This window comes from Toxorhynchites rutilus, chromosome 2 (assembly GCF_029784135.1).
Source record: "Toxorhynchites rutilus septentrionalis strain SRP chromosome 2, ASM2978413v1, whole genome shotgun sequence".
NCBI classification, from domain to species: Eukaryota; Metazoa; Arthropoda; class Insecta; order Diptera; family Culicidae; genus Toxorhynchites; species Toxorhynchites rutilus.
In genome coordinates, this window is record NC_073745.1 from 325,998,454 (window position 1) to 326,018,490 (window position 20,037).

The 20,037-nt window shown below is 40.7% G+C and overlaps 1 protein-coding gene across 10 annotated transcripts in view; it reads right to left on the reverse strand.

Moving 5' to 3' along the window:
* Nucleotides 1–204: 204 nt before the first annotated feature.
* LOC129771607 (talin-2) overlaps nucleotides 205–20,037 on the reverse strand; it is a 172,260-nt gene continuing 152,427 nt past the window's right edge. For 5 of the 10 annotated variants that reach the window (XM_055775409.1, XM_055775410.1, XM_055775412.1 and 2 more), the window contains 4 exons: nucleotides 19,846–20,036; nucleotides 11,550–12,194; nucleotides 10,064–11,229; nucleotides 205–1,877 (listed from right to left, as the gene is read on the reverse strand). In XM_055775409.1, the coding sequence (XP_055631384.1) occupies nucleotides 1,406–1,877; nucleotides 10,064–11,229; nucleotides 11,550–12,194; nucleotides 19,846–20,036 (2,474 nt within the window). In that variant the 3' untranslated portion in view covers nucleotides 205–1,405. Of the gene's footprint in view, nucleotides 1,878–6,060; nucleotides 6,239–10,063; nucleotides 11,230–11,549; nucleotides 12,195–19,845; nucleotide 20,037 lie in introns of those variants that run through there. The other 5 variants (XM_055775406.1, XM_055775405.1, XM_055775408.1 and 2 more) reach the window with 5 other exon arrangements.

A 20,037-nucleotide genomic window follows, 5' to 3' on the forward strand; every position in this document is an offset into this window, starting at 1 on the left:
TTATACAAATTATTCAGTACCTTCACTCATGACAATCCTGATAAACAGAGGCTACCTGCAATATGTAACGCTGAAACTCGACAAGATCTATCGATGTTTGTACTCAATATCGAAACTTGCCGCATGCTATTCTTAAACCGACAATCGATAGCCGTAAACACAGAGGTGATATCGCACTAGGATGTAGTGAAAAAAATCTTCCAATTCATCTAAAGCACTTTATTGGTTAGAAATTACTGTTTCGTTCACTATCATCTTGCCTGCTACACTATTCTCCAATCCATTCGCGTATACATTAGCGCGGCAAAAGTTCAACACTTGATTTAATCGTTTCGTTTACAATATCGTTATTAGAAAATACTTTTTAACCCTTTTTTTTCCTTCAAATTACTTCGTTACTCTATATTCATCCATGCTATTACTAACGCTTGGCTGCCCAAGCAATTGGCTTCAAATTGTAAATCGCTTCGGTTATTTGTTGAACAACTAGAAACAAAACTCCTTTTTTTTTTGTTTTAGATTTGTTAATGCTCGTATGCGGCTTAGGCTGTCAAACGTGTGGCTACGGTTTCTACACACGGAAAAATTACTTCTTCTAGGGGGTTTCAAAATTTTGATTTTTTCACTCTCGTAAAATATTGTTTTATTTTCTCTTCGTTTGGTGTAAAACAACGTTATAAAATGCTGTCGCTATGGCTGCGTTAAAAATATTATATAACACCACGCGGCTTGCAAGCGAAGAGAATGGCACTTAGATTATATTGGCATTTAATTTTTTTCTTCTTCTCCTATTTTTCACTAAATTCTATTCGCACGTTTTGTTCCGAAGGCAAATTGTGGTACTGTAAGATTAATGATGTAAGTAAAAACTTCTTAACTTGTTTCTTCTATGTGGCTCTGGAGAGCACAACAAATCGTCGTAAGGCATTGGCTCAACCTGAATGTGCGTGTAAAATGTGTTATAACGGTCAGTTTTGTGGCACTTTGTGAACTTCTGAAGATAAAACACAGCTTCTGTTGTTACAATAAAACATCTGGAGTTAGTTACTCGGCATTGGTTATAGTAAAAAATATACGTTTAGAGGCACTTGTTCTAAGAGAAAACTAGCAAATGGGGGTAATAACATTTTAGGGGAAACAGGGGCGCACTTAAATCTAGATGCGTAAGTTATTGCCAGTCAACTAAATGAATGGCCGCGTTATCATCACCAATTAACAACATCTTTCAACGCATTGGAAACTACCATCGATTGTAGCCATTTTCAGTTTCAACTCTACTTTTAGATAACAATTTCAATCGCATAAAAAGAGGCACGTTTGAAGATTTTCTTCGTTATCCTCTTCCGATCGGATGCTTAGCTGTACAAAAAATTACAACAAAAATTACCTGCTCACGTGGGGCACTCTACTTCCATTCGTTGGTACTGCTGCTCATCGACTTCATCGTCGACGAGGACGAAGTGGTCATATGGATCTTTTTGGTAATGACCTGCTGCTGCTGCTTCTGCTGGGTGTGAGTGGTGGATTGACTGGAAGCGATTCTTTGCTCGATTTTGCCACTGCTGTGGCTGCTGTCGGGTAGATTAAGTGTACCATTGTTACTACTGCTGGGAAGCTGAGCGATTGTGTTGTTATTTATTGGGCTGATGCGATACTGCTGCTGGTGGTTACTAATGCTACTACTACTAGTATTGGTGCCAAATTGCGACTGCTGCTGGTGGTGGTGCTGCTGATGCTGCAATAGCTGAGGCTGAGGCAGTTGCTGCGACTGCTGGTGATGGCTCTCTAGGTTTAGTTTAGCGAACTGCTGCTCAACATTGATTAGGCTATTAGGGGCTGAATTAGTACTGGCGATTGGGAAGACACGGGTTTCGTATCTATTATGGAAGTAAAAAAAACAAAAAACGGGATTCATGAGTGTTTAAGGGGTTACATAATTATCACCGAGATGAAGGGATGAATGGATGAGTGACCAACGACAGTGACACAAAGCGCAGTATTTTTATCGTAATTTGAACATACAGTCAACGCTCCCCAAATTGATGTTCTGTATTTCGACATTTTCCCTAACTCGATGGATTTCATGGCACCTTCGATTTAACAAGCATTCTTCTCTCCATAACTCGATACCTCCCTAACTCAATGCCTCCATTACTCGATGTGTTTTGATTCATTTTTCCATGGATTTTCACCTCCCTAACTCGATTGATTTTCGCGTACATGTTTTTGTGCGTTATAAATTGCTCTTGAAAGTGAAGACGAAGTGTTCGTGTCATCAAGGAATTTCTTTTCAAGTATGGAAAACCACGAAAAACCTTTATAGCGAACGTTGCGTTTTACGTTTGAGCATCATCGAGCAGGTCGAAAAATATGGATGGAAGGGGTCTGAAGCTGCAAATAATTTCAGTATTGCACAAAGTAAGGTATCAACACTATTCAAACTAAAGTAAAAATGAAATCGGAATGGAAAATTGATTCTAGATAAGGTTGATCGGAATCGAAAAGCTGGAGCGGTCAATGGATTTTTGCCTTATCAAGCCAGAGAGAATAATTTACCTCTCTCAGGTTCTATTCTTCGGGATATGGCTTGCGAATTTGTCCAGAAACTGGGAATTCCCAACTTTAAAGCACAACCAACATGGACGGGAGCGATAAACTACCGTTGCTGATCAATGGAAAGAGTAAAAACCCAAGATGTTTCAATAAGAAGAAATCATTACCAGTGATATACGAGAGCAACACCAAGGTCTGGATGGCCTTAATGCTTTTTGAGGAATGGATCATGCAATTTGACGAAAAATGTTCCAATGGAAATAGAAAGGTATTATTTCTGGAATTATGTGTTATGGTAATGTATCATACTTATATCTATTTCTTCTCAAAGGTGGTCACGTTCGTTGATAACTATGCAGCGCACCCAATTTCTCTCCGACCAAAGCTCAAATCGATAAGTTTAAATTTTTTCCACAAATCTTCACTTCCGTAGCTCAGCAGCTAGACTCTGACATAATCAAGAACCTGAATCAGTACTTTCGCCATTCTCGATTAATTAGTTCGAATAGTTAAACGAAGATTGCAAGAAATGGAGGATATTTGTCCTTTTCAACCTTCATGTTGTTCAGCATTCTTACTGTATTTCAATGCACTTCTTACTGTATTTTCAGGACCCTTCAGATATACCGGCGTTAGATGCAATTGAAATACATTCACCCTCTAAAATCAATAAGGTTAAATCTGAGGCTATTTAAAATTGCTAGTATTGCCGAATTTTCCTTCAATGATGATGGAGATGTTCCGCTGGCATAATAAATGCGTCGTGAGCTTGCTTATGTCGACAATAACGTTCGATTGCTCAATGTCTTTTAATGATAAGTGCAAAAAGGACCAAAACGTGATTTGCTGTGATCTGATGCCGAATACCGATATACTGGAAAGTGTTGAAAAAGCTGAGAAAAACGCTGAAGATAGTAGTTCTATTGAGATGGAACGAACGTGATGAATTATAGAGGTTTTAAACTTTTCAGTTCATTCGCCTCTAAATTGAGATGGAGAATATTCAGGAAGGTTCAGATGATTGTGTCGAAATTACATCTTCGAACGTTAAATCGAAACTGAAGAATATGTCCGGAATATTAAAATCAACTGAAAATGTTCCTGTGAAACTATTCGAACATTTCTTTGTGATTGAACAGTTCCTGCGTAATCGTTACAATTTAGTTTGAATAACATACTTAATCAATATTTTCTTTGTTAACCTAGTTCCTTATGCTGGTAGGACTCGATTATATACAAACTCTATTATATATGATTCGATTATGTAAAATTTAGGACTTTTTTTTAAACTGTATACAATCGAGTATACAGTTTAGAAAAAAAAAATTTTTATAATTCAAAAATGAATAATTTTAAGAAAAAAAATTAACCTTTCAACATTGAAGTGAAATTTAAGTGGCTTTTATGAGTACAGTGGGTTAAAATTTTTTGAAGATTTTGATTGAATTTTCATCAGGAATTGTTTATATCGATATTGCAGCGAAATTAAGAGAGATAGAAGTTGAGTGTCAAAGAACAAATTGTAGAGGGGTTAGCGAGCTTTAATTTAATTGATAGAAACAATCAAGTTTAGTTTGAATTTTTGGGATAAAATTAATAATTACAAATTAAAAAAAAAAATGCTTTTAAATTTTCCACTTCCAAAATGTTATTTTAATCCACTAATTTAGACGTTCCACTACTATATCCTGGACTAAATTTTCTCATCTTTCAAATAAAAGCAACAGAATCGGATTACGTAGCGTACTTTTCAATGTAGAGTCAGTTTGAGCCAACAGAGTCCGAAACAAAGAAAAAGTTCTATAACTCTGTCATCGTTGAAATTCGAACATATGCGTAGAAGGATTTTTTTCGTGAAAAATAACCATCTATCACTTCCTGAGAGATTCTAGAAAAAATATTTTTTTTTATATGAGAAAGGTGTTTTTTCACTTTAAAAAATTCAAATTCATACCATAATTAGGACAGTTACCCCAATATATGACAATTTATGACATAAATTGAAATTATGAAAAAATGTTCTGTATCTCGATACCTCCCAAACTCGATGGTTATGGATGGAGTTAAGGAGAGTTGACTGTATATATTGGTGGATTGAAAAATAATGTATATAATGGTGGATTTCGGGTGAAAAACTCAAGTGCTGAGTGATAAAAGACACTTTGAGGAACACTTTCATTAAAAAGTTTTGCGGGGAAGTGCGGGTCAATTTTTTATAAGTCCATCCGAAGCATAATTAAAATTCCAAAATAGTACATACTTTGTGTGGAGTTAACACATACTACAATCAACCGAATTTTGAAACCGACAATAAATTCAAATTCTCCGTTAAAAATGCTTCAAGAAATATAATTAGCCAAAAAAATCGTTTAAATACTTCACCAAAACATATGTTAGAAGAACACACGCGAAATAGTGACACGGGCGAGCATGCGAAATTGATATCTTATCGCGTTGCCAAAGCAACGATGCGAGCGCGGAATGTGAAGTGAATCGCGTGATCCTAGATGCCTTGAACATACTAGAATGAGGGACTGTAGGATTTTTGTGTTTTTATGTAACTTCATTTTTTGGGTTTTGGCCGCTTAAATTTACTCAGGGACCACTGTGCGTATGTCCAACTCAGCCTGTGTTACCCTACATTTTGCAAGTCTGAATAAATAATCCATAGTTTTTGCCCTTGAAAAGAAAACATTCTCTGAATATAAAGAAGCAGCATACAAATGCTGGCCAAATAAATAAATAAAAACCCAAAAATAAATTTTAGATTCATGTTTTCAGGAAAGTTTTCACATATTCTTGGTGTTTTATTAAAAGTTTAAATAGGACTGGGGCGTTCAAAAAATCAATTCCGAAAACTACATTTGGTAGGGGGAAGTTTCTGAAAAAATTATGCATTAAACGCATGAAATCAGCTTAGTTCAAACTAGATTTTTTTTTTTTTTTTTTATCTTCGCTTATTTTTTCGTCGGCCTATTTCCGCCACTTTAGTGCCAATCACCGACATCAGGGAGGCGACTCCACCTGTTCCTACCTATCAGACTCAACAACTCATGAGCCGGGCCAACTTCTTTTACTTCCGCTCCGAAGGAAGACGTAACCAGAGATTTTTCGCCTCAGAAAATCCCAACGACGCCAGCTGGGATTGAACCCAGGCCGATCGGATTGTGAGGCTGTTACGCTAACCATACAACCACTGGCGCCGTCAGTTCAAACTAGATGTCACCTGCAAAATTATTTTGGAAAAATCTACCATATTAATGATTAGCGTTTGCGATGACGATTTGTGAAAGAAATGAAAAAAACTTTTTTGTTCGATAAGGATGAAAAATGCGAGTGGATATAAAGAAAAAGGATAAATGGTTTTCGAGAGTTCAATTTTGGACACTATATCTTCTTCTTGAATGGCGTTAACGTTCCCTGTGGAACTTTTGCCGTCTCAACGTATGCATTAACTAGCGTCAATCATTAATACTTAGTTGAGATATCTTAAGCCAAATAACACACCTTGAATGTATTCCGAGGGGCAAGCTCCAGAATACGCATGACCACAGTACAAGTCGAAGGAAATTTCTCTGACGAAAAATCCCCCCCGTCCAGAACGGGAATCGAATCCGAACAACCGGCATGATAATGTGAGACGCTAACCACTCGGCCACGGGTGCACGTAATTAGTAAATACATCCTGCACAACAAATGTTATTATCAATATTATGTAATTTTTACCGAATATCTAACAGCCGAATTATTTACCAGCGCTATACAGTAGTTTTGTTTATGACTTTTTGTTCAAAAATGTCGTCGAAGCCAGAAGAATAACTCAAGCAAGCGCATTGTTTGAATCTATGAACTAAACAAAAAAAGGGGCAAAGAGTTTACGGCGAACCAATTTGAAGCGAGAATGTTCCGTTTTGATTATGTATGTATCTTGAGATACTTAACAACAATTCAATTCACAAGGAAGGTCTAGGAGACCAGCCAAAACAGCAGACAGAAAATGATTTCGTTCTCTTTGTCATGCCTTCGACAATAAGGCAGATGGGAGAAATTTGTGTTGACCGAAAAAGAGGTCATCACATTACGCAAAAAAAAACTAACGTTCCATCCACTCGATCCTATACTCAAGAATCGCAACCCAACGAATCAATCTCAGAGGAATCACAGGTACATTCTATTTAGATAAAAGTCAAAGTGTTTTGTAAGAGTTTAAAGTTTTGCTATCTGTTTTCAGAACAATGGTTTTTATTTCTCTAAGAATGGCGAATGTATGAAAACTTACTCAAAATCATATTCGTACGGTGCACCTATCTTTAACTGTCTTTAGCCATTAGCTACGAGTTGGTGTATTAGGAAGGAATATTTGGTGTGTCACATCAAATTGCATCACGGAAAAAACGCTGTAGAAATTTAATTTTTAGGAATTATATCTTCAGCTTTCGCTTATAATCAGATAAGAGTGTATAGATCACGTTGGCCATGCTTCACTGTCAATTTTTCGTAAATTTGGAAAAATGTCGTCGAACGAAAAAGAGCGTTGTGAATTGATCCTGCGCACTCATTTCGAGAATCCGGAGTTGTCACATCGGGACATCGGTAAGATGCTGGGAATCGTCCAATCCACGGTCGGCAGAGTACTAAAACGATAATTCGAGAACCTAACCATCGACCGGAAGGTGAAGAACGGCAAAAATGGATGCTCCGTCAGGGAAAAAGATCACAAGCGCGTAGTTAAGCAGTTTAGACGTGATCCGAGAAGTTCTGTCCGGGATGTCGCCAATAAGCTGAATTTGTCAAGTTCATTCGTCCAGCGGACCAAGCAGCGGGAGGGCCTGCGTACAAACAAGGTTCAGAAGGCTCCTAACCGCGACGAAAGGCAAAACATGGTGGGGAAGACGCGAGCCCGGAAGCTGTACACCGAAATGCTAACGAAGCCGCATTGCCTGGTAATGGACGACGAAACCTACGTCAAAGCGGTCTTTCGTCAGCTGCCGGGCCTGTTGTTCTTCTCCGCAGAGGACAAATTCAGCGTTCCGGAGGAGATTCGCAAGCAGAAACTATCCAAGTTTGCCAAAAAGTACATGGTGTGGCAAGCGATCTGCTCTTGCGGAAAGCGGAGCGCCTCCTTCGTGATGACCGGCACGGTAAACGGACAGGTTTACCTTAAGGAGTGCCTACAGAAGCGCTTACTACCCCTATTGAAGCAGCACGAGGGCCCGACCATCTTCTGGCCGGATCTCGCTTCGTGCCACTATTCAAAGGACGTGTTGGAGTGGTACGAAGCCAACGGGGTCACCTTCGTGCCAAAGGAAATGAACCCGCCCAACGCACCGGAGCTCCGCCCAATAGAGAAATATTGGGCGATTATGAAGCAGGCCCTCCGGAAGAACCCAAAAGTTGTCAAATATGAGGCGGACTTCAAGAGAAAATGGATTTCTGTTAAAAAAAACTACAACCTGACGTTGTACAGAACCTTATGGACGGGGTAAAGAGGAAGGTGCGAGCATACGGGCTTGGGCTCGAAGTATGAATAAAAAGAAAATGCCAAAAGTTGTTCAATAGTTTTTATTTTACTGTCTAAAATTTTCAAAAGGATCGGTCTACTGGGCGAATTTCTACAGCGTTTTTTCCGTGATGCAATTTGATGTGACACACCCTTTATTCATCCATTTTTTCATCAAGTAATGCTCGAAATCTTTACTTTTAGAAATATGATGGTTTCTAATTTTTCTACACAGATAACTTCCATAGTTTCTTAAAACAGATAACAAACCTTTTAACCCGCATAAGAGACTATGATTCTATCTGAATAGAAAGCTTGTTTTCGACTTTCAAAAGAAGGGAAAACAGATCTGCATGGTGGCGTACGATTTCGAGTTTGAATCACTGTATGTACTCGCTAATACCATGGACAGACATACAACTGTACTAGCGCTGTACGTGTACAGCGTTGTACAGGTACCACGATAGCATGACACACATACTTTCGTTGTACATTGTACCGCATGTCAGACTGACAATCAGAAGTTTGAATTTATTGCATTGTATTTTCACCAATATTTCAATGAAAAAGGTTTTTATTTAGCGTCTAAACTATCGAACACAACAAATATGTTTCCAATCTGAGTTATTAACTCAAGAGAAAGTCAATGAAAAGAATGTATACCAAATGTTTTGATTCGTTTTGTTCATGCTACCCACCACTAACCGTCTATGGCGCTGCGCACAGTACAACTGTAGCCATGTACAGCGGTAAAATAGGTCGGTACAGGTACAGCGATTGCACCGAGTTGCTTGCATGGTTCTAGCGCTGTACATGGTGACCAGAGTTGCAAAATCTCACACTCACTTTACTGACAGCGCAAGATATTGAGATAACATCAAAATCAATCACCAATGCCCCTGCAGTTCATGACAAATGAACCAAACTTAATTACATGCAACCGACACTCCGTCACGTGGAACATTTGGTTTTTGCATTATTCCCCACACTCATTCGTTCCACTGTCTCACTGAGAATTTACGCCCGAAATTTTCATACGCATCTTCGATCAGCTGACAGTGGAAGGGAACAAAATTCCATACAAGGAAATATCATCTCACTGACACCGCGTCAGACATTTAAACACTTGTTCGTGTGTATGTTTTCCTGGTATGTTTCAAGCCCGGTTCCATTTTTGTGCCGCTTATTGCACACACATCGATGGGCAACGGCACATTTGAGTGCTGAGTTTATAGGTGTGTGACCAACGAAAATTTCACCAGGACGCAATGAAAGGTGATATTTTCGGCTTGAGCATTCACTGACATCGAGAATGAACTGATATTTCTGTTGATGGAACGAAAACTATATCAAAACAAACGAGATGTTGAGCCAGCGGTCATAGGCACAGCGGCACCGCGATAGAAAGTAGTGAAGAGTGTCGGTAGAGATATTTTGCACTGATAAAAATTGCTTTTCGATTTCAACATGTTCTTTCGAAATTTTGCATCCTTGATGGTGACAGACATACAATTTTCGAAGTACAACGCAAGTACAGCTGTATGTTGTCATAAGTATAAGTCCATACGAAAGCTGTACGCCCTGTTCGCTGCTTCTGTTTCGGCATCATGACAAAGCACAACAGCCGATTACGGACATTATTCAGAATACTTTCAAGTATTTTTTTTTGTTTGTTGCAGCTTACGATAAATTTTCGTGGTGTCTTTATGTATGCCACAGATTCTTTTCAAAGTTTTTTTTTCGGTAAACATAATGGCAACATGAGTTCATTAGCACATGAGTTACATTCGAGGTTTAGAGTCACGTCACGGAACAGTCAACGGCGATCTCAAATCATCATCACTCTGTTGGCTATTCTACAGGTAAACAGCTAGTTAGTGATTGGATGTATCGATGCAATATTTACATGAGTGGTATATAATAAACAATGAACCCTCCAATGATGTGCTCCACCACAAATGAATGAAAATAGCGAATTGCATCGATCGTGTAGTGAGTGCTCTTATTTACCTGGTAGTAAATCCCTCATAATTCTGTGGCGCCATCGTGCCATTGCTGGTAGCGGTCGCGGTAGTAGACGATGTGATTGTCCCGTAGGCCGCCTGCTGCTGCATCTGATGAGTTGGTGACGATCGGAACGTGCTCAGCGGTTGAACCTTGCTCTGCAAATCCTGAACGGTTGCCTCAAAGTGGGCTCGATTGAATTTACCTGCGTTCAGGTTGGAATTTTCCACTCGGGTCGTTTCGTACGATCGGTTAAGAATCGAGGGCGATACCAGGGCGGTCGGGGATTTGATCGTGTCCGATTGGTAGGGTTTCGGAACGGCGTTGGCTGTCAGCAGTGGCGATCTTTGGAAGGTTGATGTGTTGGTGACGGTACTGGTGGAAGTTTGTTGCTGCTGTTGCTGTTGGCGCGGGAATGTTCCCGTGGAAGACGCTTGAGAGCTGGTGACGGTTGTCGGGGAGTAAGTACCAGGTTTGGGCAATGTGTGTGGCTTCGGGGAAGACGCTTGATAACCGGTGAACGAGGGAGGTTGGACGCCACCTTCGTCACTGCTGTCGGTGGTGAAACCACCGCCCAGCTTCTGTCGGTATTTGGCATGACGAATTGCGATCAGCTTGTTCTTGGCCTCTTCCAACTGACGCTCGCGCATTAGAATTTCCGAGCGAGCGTTGATCTCTTGCGCCATTCCATCGACCATGTTTCTGTTCAGCTTCAACGTGTGCTCCTCTTCACCTTCGATCGCTTGTTGAGCCGCCTGAACTAATTTATCGGTTGATTTGATAACAGCATTGCCTGCGGCCTGCAGTCTTCGACCGGTTTCCGAGTTCGGATCGGATTTAACTTTACATGCGATCAACAGCTGCGCTGTGGAACTAGCCACCTGCTTAGCCGTGGAGATCAGTGTTTCTTCGGTTCCTGTACCCATGACCAAATGCTGTGCTGCTTCAACCAGACTGTGTGTGGCAGCCGCCACAAGTCGAGCAGCTGAAATCAGTCCCTCTGACCATTGGCCATCGTCTGAAGATGTCAACGGGCGCCGGGCAACCTTACCCTGATCGACGAGCTCTCGTTGGGCGGCGTTTGCCGCTCGCACCAAGGCCGATGAGGCCGCCATAATGCTCTTCGCCGCCTCCAAAATCATTTCGTCGAAGTTCATGTTTTCGTCCGCCTCCTGGGTAGGGATAGATTGAAGGAAGATTCATTAGACTGGTGTTGTGTGCAAATTTTTATGTTAGACAACACTATTTTGAAAATTTACCGTTAGTTACGTAATCACTTGTGACTTTTGAAGACCAATGATGACCACAGTAATAATATGTTTGATTCCTGGGTGATAATAAAAATTTAACAACCAAGAATATCAAACATATCTCACCGGAATCACCCTCCACCATGATAGATATAGAATTTTTGAAGAAGTAGAGATTTTTACCACCAAACACCACCTTAATAACTTCAACGAACTACAGAAGAGAAAAGGGTTTCACTCACCTTAACTTCAGGTTGCCTTCTTGGCCGCAAACTAGCCAACTTCTTGGCGGCAGCCTCAATGGAGGCGGCCGCCCCGAGCAGTTCGTTCTCCGCAATCACGGTCGGATCGTCCGGATCCACCCAGTCGGAGCCCTTCAGCAGCTGTGCCATACCGACCAAATCCGTAACGCACTTGGCAACCCTTCGCGACAGCTGCATCCTCTCATCAGCTGAGCAATGGCTCAAGATACTCTCCAACAGATCCCGATATGCAATGGCGACAGCCGAGCCTGCATCCAGCGTGCGCTGGCGCAGTTCCTGCGTTTCGGCACAGGACCACGCGACCGCTTTGCACACCACCAACATGTCCGAGATGGTCTTACGGCCCAGATTCGCTGCGGCGGCAATGTCCGCCTGTAGATTGGAGGCGCCCGCGGATACGGCCTTCGCCGTTGCCGCCGTCACGTGTTTCGTCACCGTGATCAGATCCTCCGGTTTCGCCAGCTGCTGCAGGCTGGCCCGGTGCATATCGGGAGCGAACTGCATCGAGCGGATCTCCTGTGAAATGGCGTCGACGGTAGCTTCCATTGCGCGTGTGCCCCTGGTGTGTTCGTCTTCAACGGCCTTAACAGTTTTCAGCAAGGAGGTGACGTTCATCACCATGACCTATTTGAGACGTTTGTTTGGAGGGGTGGAATTGAGACGATGGGATGAGAAAAATAAAACATTAGTATTTCGTATATATTGCGTAATTTTTGGTTTCGGGTTTTGGTTGATTGAGAAAGAAACCTGTTCGATTTGAATGAATTTTGAGATTTACAACGATAGGTTGAACCGCAGCTTCTTTCCCAATCTACCGCACAGTGAAAACAAACAGATATCAGAACAGATAAACAATTAATCAATAATTTACCTACAAAATTCGACGAATTTCTTAATAAATCGTTGTGCGCTTTTTCGAGTTCGTTTCGAATGTGACTTTCGGGGTGGTTAGAATAGTGACAGCAAAAAGGGGTTCTCAAACAAGGTACGGAAAAAGTGCAACCGTTCAAACGAAACGCGTGGCCATAGGATTGCAGTGTTTTTATTTTTATTTGATGATGTTTAAATGATTCTTACGATAGTACGATTAATATAACATATAAATATGTGAAGAAATGAATATGTTTAAGCTAAAGTTTAAGCTAAAATACAAATTGAATACGGTTTTGCGTTCTCACGGAAGAGAGCGATCAGAGCGAACGGATATGGCACTTAAGCTATCTAGAGATAAAAGTAGCACACTACGAATGTCGGTCTAGTTAAAAAACTCCATCAAAGAGCGTCGGTGCGGTAGAGAGGACACGCAAAAATTCCTCTTCCTGGTCGGACAGCCACCAAGCGGTGCCGGCCCTAAACGCCAGTGCATCCTGTAATGCCGCCTGAATGAAATATGGAAATGGTTTCTTCTGTAATTTTTTTCATTTTTTTGCAACATGTCAACTGTTAGCACATTCTATATACGTGAGAGGATAAAAAAAACTTTTAGAAGATGCAAACCACTTGCACTTGCATCAATGCACAAGACAACGCACAACAACAGGGCGATGGTCCCAAAAACACAACCGTTTTCTATTTATTGAGCCACTGAGTAGATGTGGAGCAACTTCGACTGCCCTCGCGGTAGTCGCTTACCGGAGAGAGGCAAAGTGATCTTATCATCTGTGGAATGAGGAATGAGGGAAATATTACATTTTGATATGGTGATCGTAAATCGGTGGAGGATTGCAGAAAACGCGGAAAGTGGTAGAAGGAAAGAAGATCCAACGTACCCAACGCAGGCATTCTATCGGCTATAGATAAACCCCGTGCAACCATTATTTGATCCAGACCCTGTTGATGGTAGACACATCTCTCTGTTTAATTCCTACATGGTTAACAGGTACTTTATCTCAAGAAATTCTCTAAGCGAGCTTCATTAAGCTACGGGGATGCGGTTAGGTCTAAATCTGAACTATAATCCAGATCGATACTGTTGTTAGCAAATAGTGAAAAAATATGAATGTACAGGTATTGCATCGATTGCAACGAACTTTAGAGAGCATGCACTGACCGGGCAGCACCATTCCGAGTTTCAAATATATGACACCAACACAATTTTCGAATATGTGAACCAGCAAGCATATCAATAGGGAAATGGTTGAGGATAAGTGAGGTCATGCAATTTTAACCCGAACTAGAGAAACTGGAGGAAATCTGTAGCGAGCATGCAATGCATCCTATTGCCACAAATTAACCGCCGGAAGCGATTGAACATTCGGTTAGTAGCAGGTACTTGTGCCTGACAACGTGTTTTTATTTCTTTTCCATAGCTTTAATGCCATATCCTACTTCCTTTCGTTCTAATCTTTGAGATTGATTCAAATCGAAAAAGTTAGCTTAACGGAAGATCCTATGGTGGGCAGTCCACATAACTATTGCGGGAACGAAAAATACGTTTTTTGGCGCGAACCAAAGCAAAAGGTCAGTGTCGATTCCTAGGAGCTATCCGGAGTCCCCCATACTTAAAATGCAGAGCAGATTTCTGTTATTATGTTATTTTGAATTATCCAATTATATTTGTTCAACCTTCCCATGTTCATTATCTATATCCCGATTCCCTCAACGTGGACCATGTGACCACGTGATATATGAACAGCTCATTATCAACTAGGATCAATACAATCACTGCAATCACTGCAAACTACTCAGAAATTTGAATCGATTGGTATGGAATACTCTGAGATGTTTGACAGATTATTAGATATTTGTGGTTTGTGGTAACAACATTTCAAACCAATTTCATTTTCCCTTCAATTAGGTCTAATTAGGTCGACATGACATCCAGAGATCCCTGGACACGAGCATGGCTTTCTAAGATTTTTATCAAACCCGATACGATGACCCTATTTCTGTCCAGAATGCAGGGGACAAATTCTTGCCAGCTTCAATCCTACTAGATCTTAGCATTATGTAACAGGATTGAGAAATTCCCTTCTAGCATGGACGTCTATGCATACAAGTTTCTGTTGCTGATTCAATCACAATATTGCAGTTACTAACAAGTAGTGGTGCAACTTAATGTTCCCCTGATTCCATACAGCAGAGAAACGATGGGCAGAAAAGTGATCCATTACCCACAGCGTGCCGGTCAATTTACCATGCAGCAACAACATCTTCATTTCAGGTTAGGAACAGCCTAATGGCCTAATGAACCCAACACCTCTTCTGTTGGCAACGACAGGAGAGGCTGGAGCAGTGTCATGAGCGGCAGGAGCGTAGCGATGGCAACGGCGAAAGCGGACAACCAGTTCCAATTGTGTGGCGCTCATACTCTATGAGCCTCCACAGATTGCAGACATTTCGTCGGCCGGGAGTTTTGTAATGTTTGCAAACACCGACCCAACTGAATCGGTGCATTGTACGTGCGTGTATGGATATCTCTCCATACTGATCAAGAAGCCGATCAAACTATTGGACGATAAAAGTTTGTGGGAACTACAAGGCCATTGTTCCCCGAATATCAGCAGCAACAACCACCGTGTTTTCATCAAATAGACAACCGTTATCCGTCGCTTTGGTGGAATCGATCCAGCACATTAGGGCCTGTGACTGCATTCAGTCTGTCGAGAAAAGTGCTTCTGCAAAATGAGGACAAAGCCTTTGGCATCGTGAGAACGATACGAATTATATTGGCGCTTTTCAGGGCCACCAAATCATTTACAAAAGAGTTAGAAGATATTTACAAAATACGATGGCTTCTAAAGTGCTATCCGAATAAAAAAGCTAAATTTATAAACTGATTATTGTTTGCGAGAGCCTGTGTCAATTTAGACGTATCTTTGAGCTTGTTGGTGGTTGGGATTATTTAGATTGATCATTCAGTTTTTTACAAATTTTGAATTAAAAAAGTACAAGCAATTTTTTAACACGTTGAGCCCCGAATTTTTCTTGCTGCACTTTTCAATCAGCCCGCATCAAGAGGAGAAGAAAATAAAACAATACATTTAAAAATATATTTAACAAAAGTTGTCCCCCTTTGTATAGTCCTACGTCACTCCGGTTATGTCCCCGACATTACTACCCGTCTTTTTTGTATCCAGCCTTACACAAATGATTTAAAACTGTTTTATGGTCGATCTTCAGCTCCTGGGCTAATTATTACTATTATTAAGATTATTTCTATGATTTTATCCACATCTTCTACCGAGAAAATTATGGATTTGTTATTCCTCAACCCCCATATATTAAATAGAAACAGATTATTTTATATAAATTGTTCAAAGTCATGTTTATTCAGCTAAAAATAAGAAAGCAAGCTGAGTGGTGTTGGTGGTTACATCAACCATGCATATTTAGGCAGAGCACTCATCAGAATAACAGACAAAACTACATACTGACTAGACTACTAGAAGGTCGTATCCAGCAGGGTAGTGTGCGGGCGGCAAACCCGGCATTTGCCGGGGGCGCTAACCCTTTGGCTCGCCCAAATCCAAGAATTTTCAACAGAATTTTTTCCCGTATCAATTGGAGATGAGTATAAATTAATGGAATCAATAATCTCCCGCATCACATCAACACAAAGATGAATTTCAGCAGCATTTCATCCACAATGATAACGTTCTTTGGAACTGTACAAGAAACTTTCAAATACTTCAGCAGTTCAACTTCACGTTGGAATGTTCTTACTGAGTATCGTTGAAAGGACATTTCGATACAATATGGTCGACAAAGCGGCGAGAAGTGCTGCGCGTTCAAAAAACGGTACCCCACCGCGTCGAAAACGGACATCGTGCGACAGTTTGTGGACAACGGATACGCCCGTTCCGGCATCTACAACAACACAATTGGACAACAATCAGAGCATGGAAAGAAAGCCCGGTTCCGGACGGCCGACGACCCTGAGCGACAAGAAGCTCCAAAGGATGCTGAAGAGGAAGATCGAGGGAAAAGTGGCTAAGTCTCAGCGTACGTTGGTCGGGAGGTCGGTGCCTGACGAACATGGACATACATGTCAGGCAGCGAAAGTCCCGTCCACTGGTCTCGGAGCTGCAGACAATGACGCAGCGGCAGCGGCTGAATAAGATGGTCAAGTCAATTTTCCCGACAAATCGCGACGTAGCGGTGGTGATAGACGACGACACCTATCTCACCCTGGATGGCAACGACTGACAGCGATTTATTACACACACCAAGTTCCCCAAGAAGGTGCTGCTGTGGGTGACAATCAACGAGAAAGGGATGTCAAAGTCGCTCTTCTTAAGCTCCGGACTGCCCATGAACGGTTAAATTTATAGTACGAAGTTCCTGCCGGAAGTTGCATCGTTCATCAAGAAATACCATAAGGGCGAAGACGGTGTGGTCTGGCCGGAACTGACGTCAGCACACTACTTGATGCGATCGTTAGAGAAGATGGAACGGCTGAACATCGATGTGGTACCCAAGTCGGCGAACCCGCTCAACGGCCTTCAGCTGCGTTCCATCGTGAATTTCTGAGTAAACCTGAAGCGTAAGATCTACTCCAACAATTTTGTCGCGAAAAATGAGAAGGAATTGATAAATAAAACGAAGAAAGAACTAAAAAACATGCTTGCCCGCATGTTTTTGTTCGCCATGGCGAATGTTCCGGTTAACTGTCGGAAGGCCGCTCGCAAGGGCGTAGATTTTTTTGCAAGTAAGCTAATATAATTACCTTCCTTAGGAAATTCATTAAACTCAATTATCTGTCTTAGTTATTTTTTCACCTTCCGAAAAAAGTATTTTTTCAAATACAAATGTTAATGTGCACCTTTCACCAAGATTGCAGGGAGAACTGCGTACTCTCCAAAAACCGATACTTGCTTAGATGAGAATACTCCGCATGAACATCGGTTAACTAACGCAGTACATGGAGGGAGGTCGATTGCGAAAGATAATTCAAAAAGTTCCACAGCCTGCATGTGACCCTTCCCAGTATTTTGCCCTCATTGTTGCACAACAGGGCCCTGACACAGTGGAGCGGTATTTCCCTAGCGACTCGTGAACCTCTCGATACGAATGAAACACGGGTTCTGATCGAGCCGGTTGTTATGGCAAAGAATGTTTTTAAAAGAATAGATTTTGCTACATGCCATAAAGAAAAAGTCTTCAATGTAAGTCGGTATTTTTGGTACTATTTACTTTGCTAGGTTATCCTCGGTGACGAAAAAAAAACAATTATAGTCCTGATGGTTTGGTGATGGTATTTTTCAACCAAGAACTTTGGTGGAGGCTCAACATAGCTTTCAAATCCTTTAAAATGAATAGCAAGGATTACATACATGTTATGGAATCCGCTCTTCTACTGTTTTTGTGTAGATATCGTCGCAAAAAACGCATTCCAGCAAGGCAATGCCGCTATTCATACCAGCAAGGAAACTAAGCAATGGATTAAGGAGTAAAAACTTGACTTATTGGACAGGCGACTCACTCTTCAGACCGGAACCCGGTTGAAAATCTTCAAGGGATCCTAGTACGCAGAATTTACGTTGAGGAAAAGCAGTACACCGCAATTTCGGAGGCATTCGAAAATATTAAGAAACCCGTTCTGCAAAATTTTGTAAATAGTATGCCAACACGAATTTTCCAAGTTATTAACCGAAATGGCTAGGTTACCAATTATCGACATGCAAATCTGCTGATTGTTTCGAATTTTTCATTGATAATGCTTATGAATTTTGAAATGGTGTTATAAAAACTGGACAGTTGAAAGTGTCATATTTAAGCCCAATAAATAAACAAACAACTCTTTTGAACGAAATTGACGTTAAATATTCTTTATTCTAAGCATTCAATAATGTATGACAGTATCTTGTTGAATTCTAACTGTTTGTGTTACAACGAAATATATCATATAGAAGTTGGAAAGAGTGTATATAATTATTAAACTATCAATCTATTGATACATCAACATAAGAGGGAAAAGAGTTGACAAAAGAGTGACCGAAAATTGTAGTCAAAATGGGAGCACAAAACAAAAATTAGTTGAAATTGTAAATCTGGTGATTTAGTACTATGATCATGGGAAACGTCAAAGAGAAATCGCAAGGGTGGTCAACAGATACCGAACAGCTACGATCGATTTTGAAACGTTTTGTTGGATGCGACCGGACGATGAGCATATGGTGAAGGAGGATCCGAAAAAAAGCGCGCCGATGAGAAGAGTACTCCGAGGAAGCAATTTTTATGGTAGAATAGCCAGAATAAAGGATCTTACCGCATAACTCGATAAATAATACGATTTTCGATAAGTCCTTTCTAGTTGTTGAATGTTTAAACTACAGAAACATGAAGGATTTTTTTTATTTTTCTAAAAATTTATAGACTAGAACTGCCTTAAAACAAAAATCTGTCTATGGACGATTTTGACTGTGAGTCACTGTATGAAATTCGGTATACGGGAAGTGTATTGTACGAATGGCTGATAGCTACAGTCTGGGCGCAGTTTCAGCAAAATGACCCTGATAAATATAGACCCACCTGACCCATTAAAATTTAGACCAAGAGGAAAACGGTTGCGCTCGTTCGAACCAAGATTACAAAAAAAAACTTTCAGGGGTCTTCAGAATCAGTAAACTGTCATTCTCAATTTGAATCAACTTCAGACTAGAAGAACAAACCCGTCATATGTGTAGAACACAAAACCGTGTAAAAACATTAATCGTACCAACCGGACCAAAAACTCGCGATCGCGTCTTGCAAATCAACCCGTGCGACACATCATCATTCGTAAATTATCAATTGATTGTTCGTGTGTACTGTTGAAACGGCAATAATTTTAATCACAATCTTGAACCTTGACAAACCAGTAAAAAAAACGAAAATCAAACCGGTAAGCAATAAAAATACTCATTTCAACTATTAAATTCAGTTGTGGTGTGAGAACAAGCAAAGCAGCAGCGGTAACAGCGTTGATTAATCGATTATTATTCTCGGATTTGTCAAAAAAGCTTCCCATCGCGCGTTAGATCATAATTAGATAAACTCGAGTTACTTGTGGTTATTGGATTCATTATAATAGGCTTTTGCCATCCTGTATCATTAAGAAAAAGAAACGCCAATATTAATCACAACATCGCAACCGCGAGCTCAACAACGATTTACATAAAAAAAACAAAATAAGAAAAATAGAATAAATGTATCACATGGATTTAGTTTCAGATTCAAGAGTGGATTAAAAAAAAAGAAAATAAAGCTTAGTGTACAGTAAAACATAAAAAAACAGCTGAGGAAAACGTGGAAAAAGAAAAAGGACAATGAACGGATACAAAAAACAACATACCTTAGCGCTATCTTTCAAATCATTCATAGCTGGGTCGTTAATGGGTTTACCGGATGCAAGCTTAGTAGCGTTTATTAGCTCACCCAGTGCTGCAGCGACATCTTTCACCGCGTTCATCACCATCACTTGCGAGTCGGGCTGATTGGAGCCGAGCGAGGCAGCGCCGTGTTTGACCGCTTCCGCCAGTTGCAC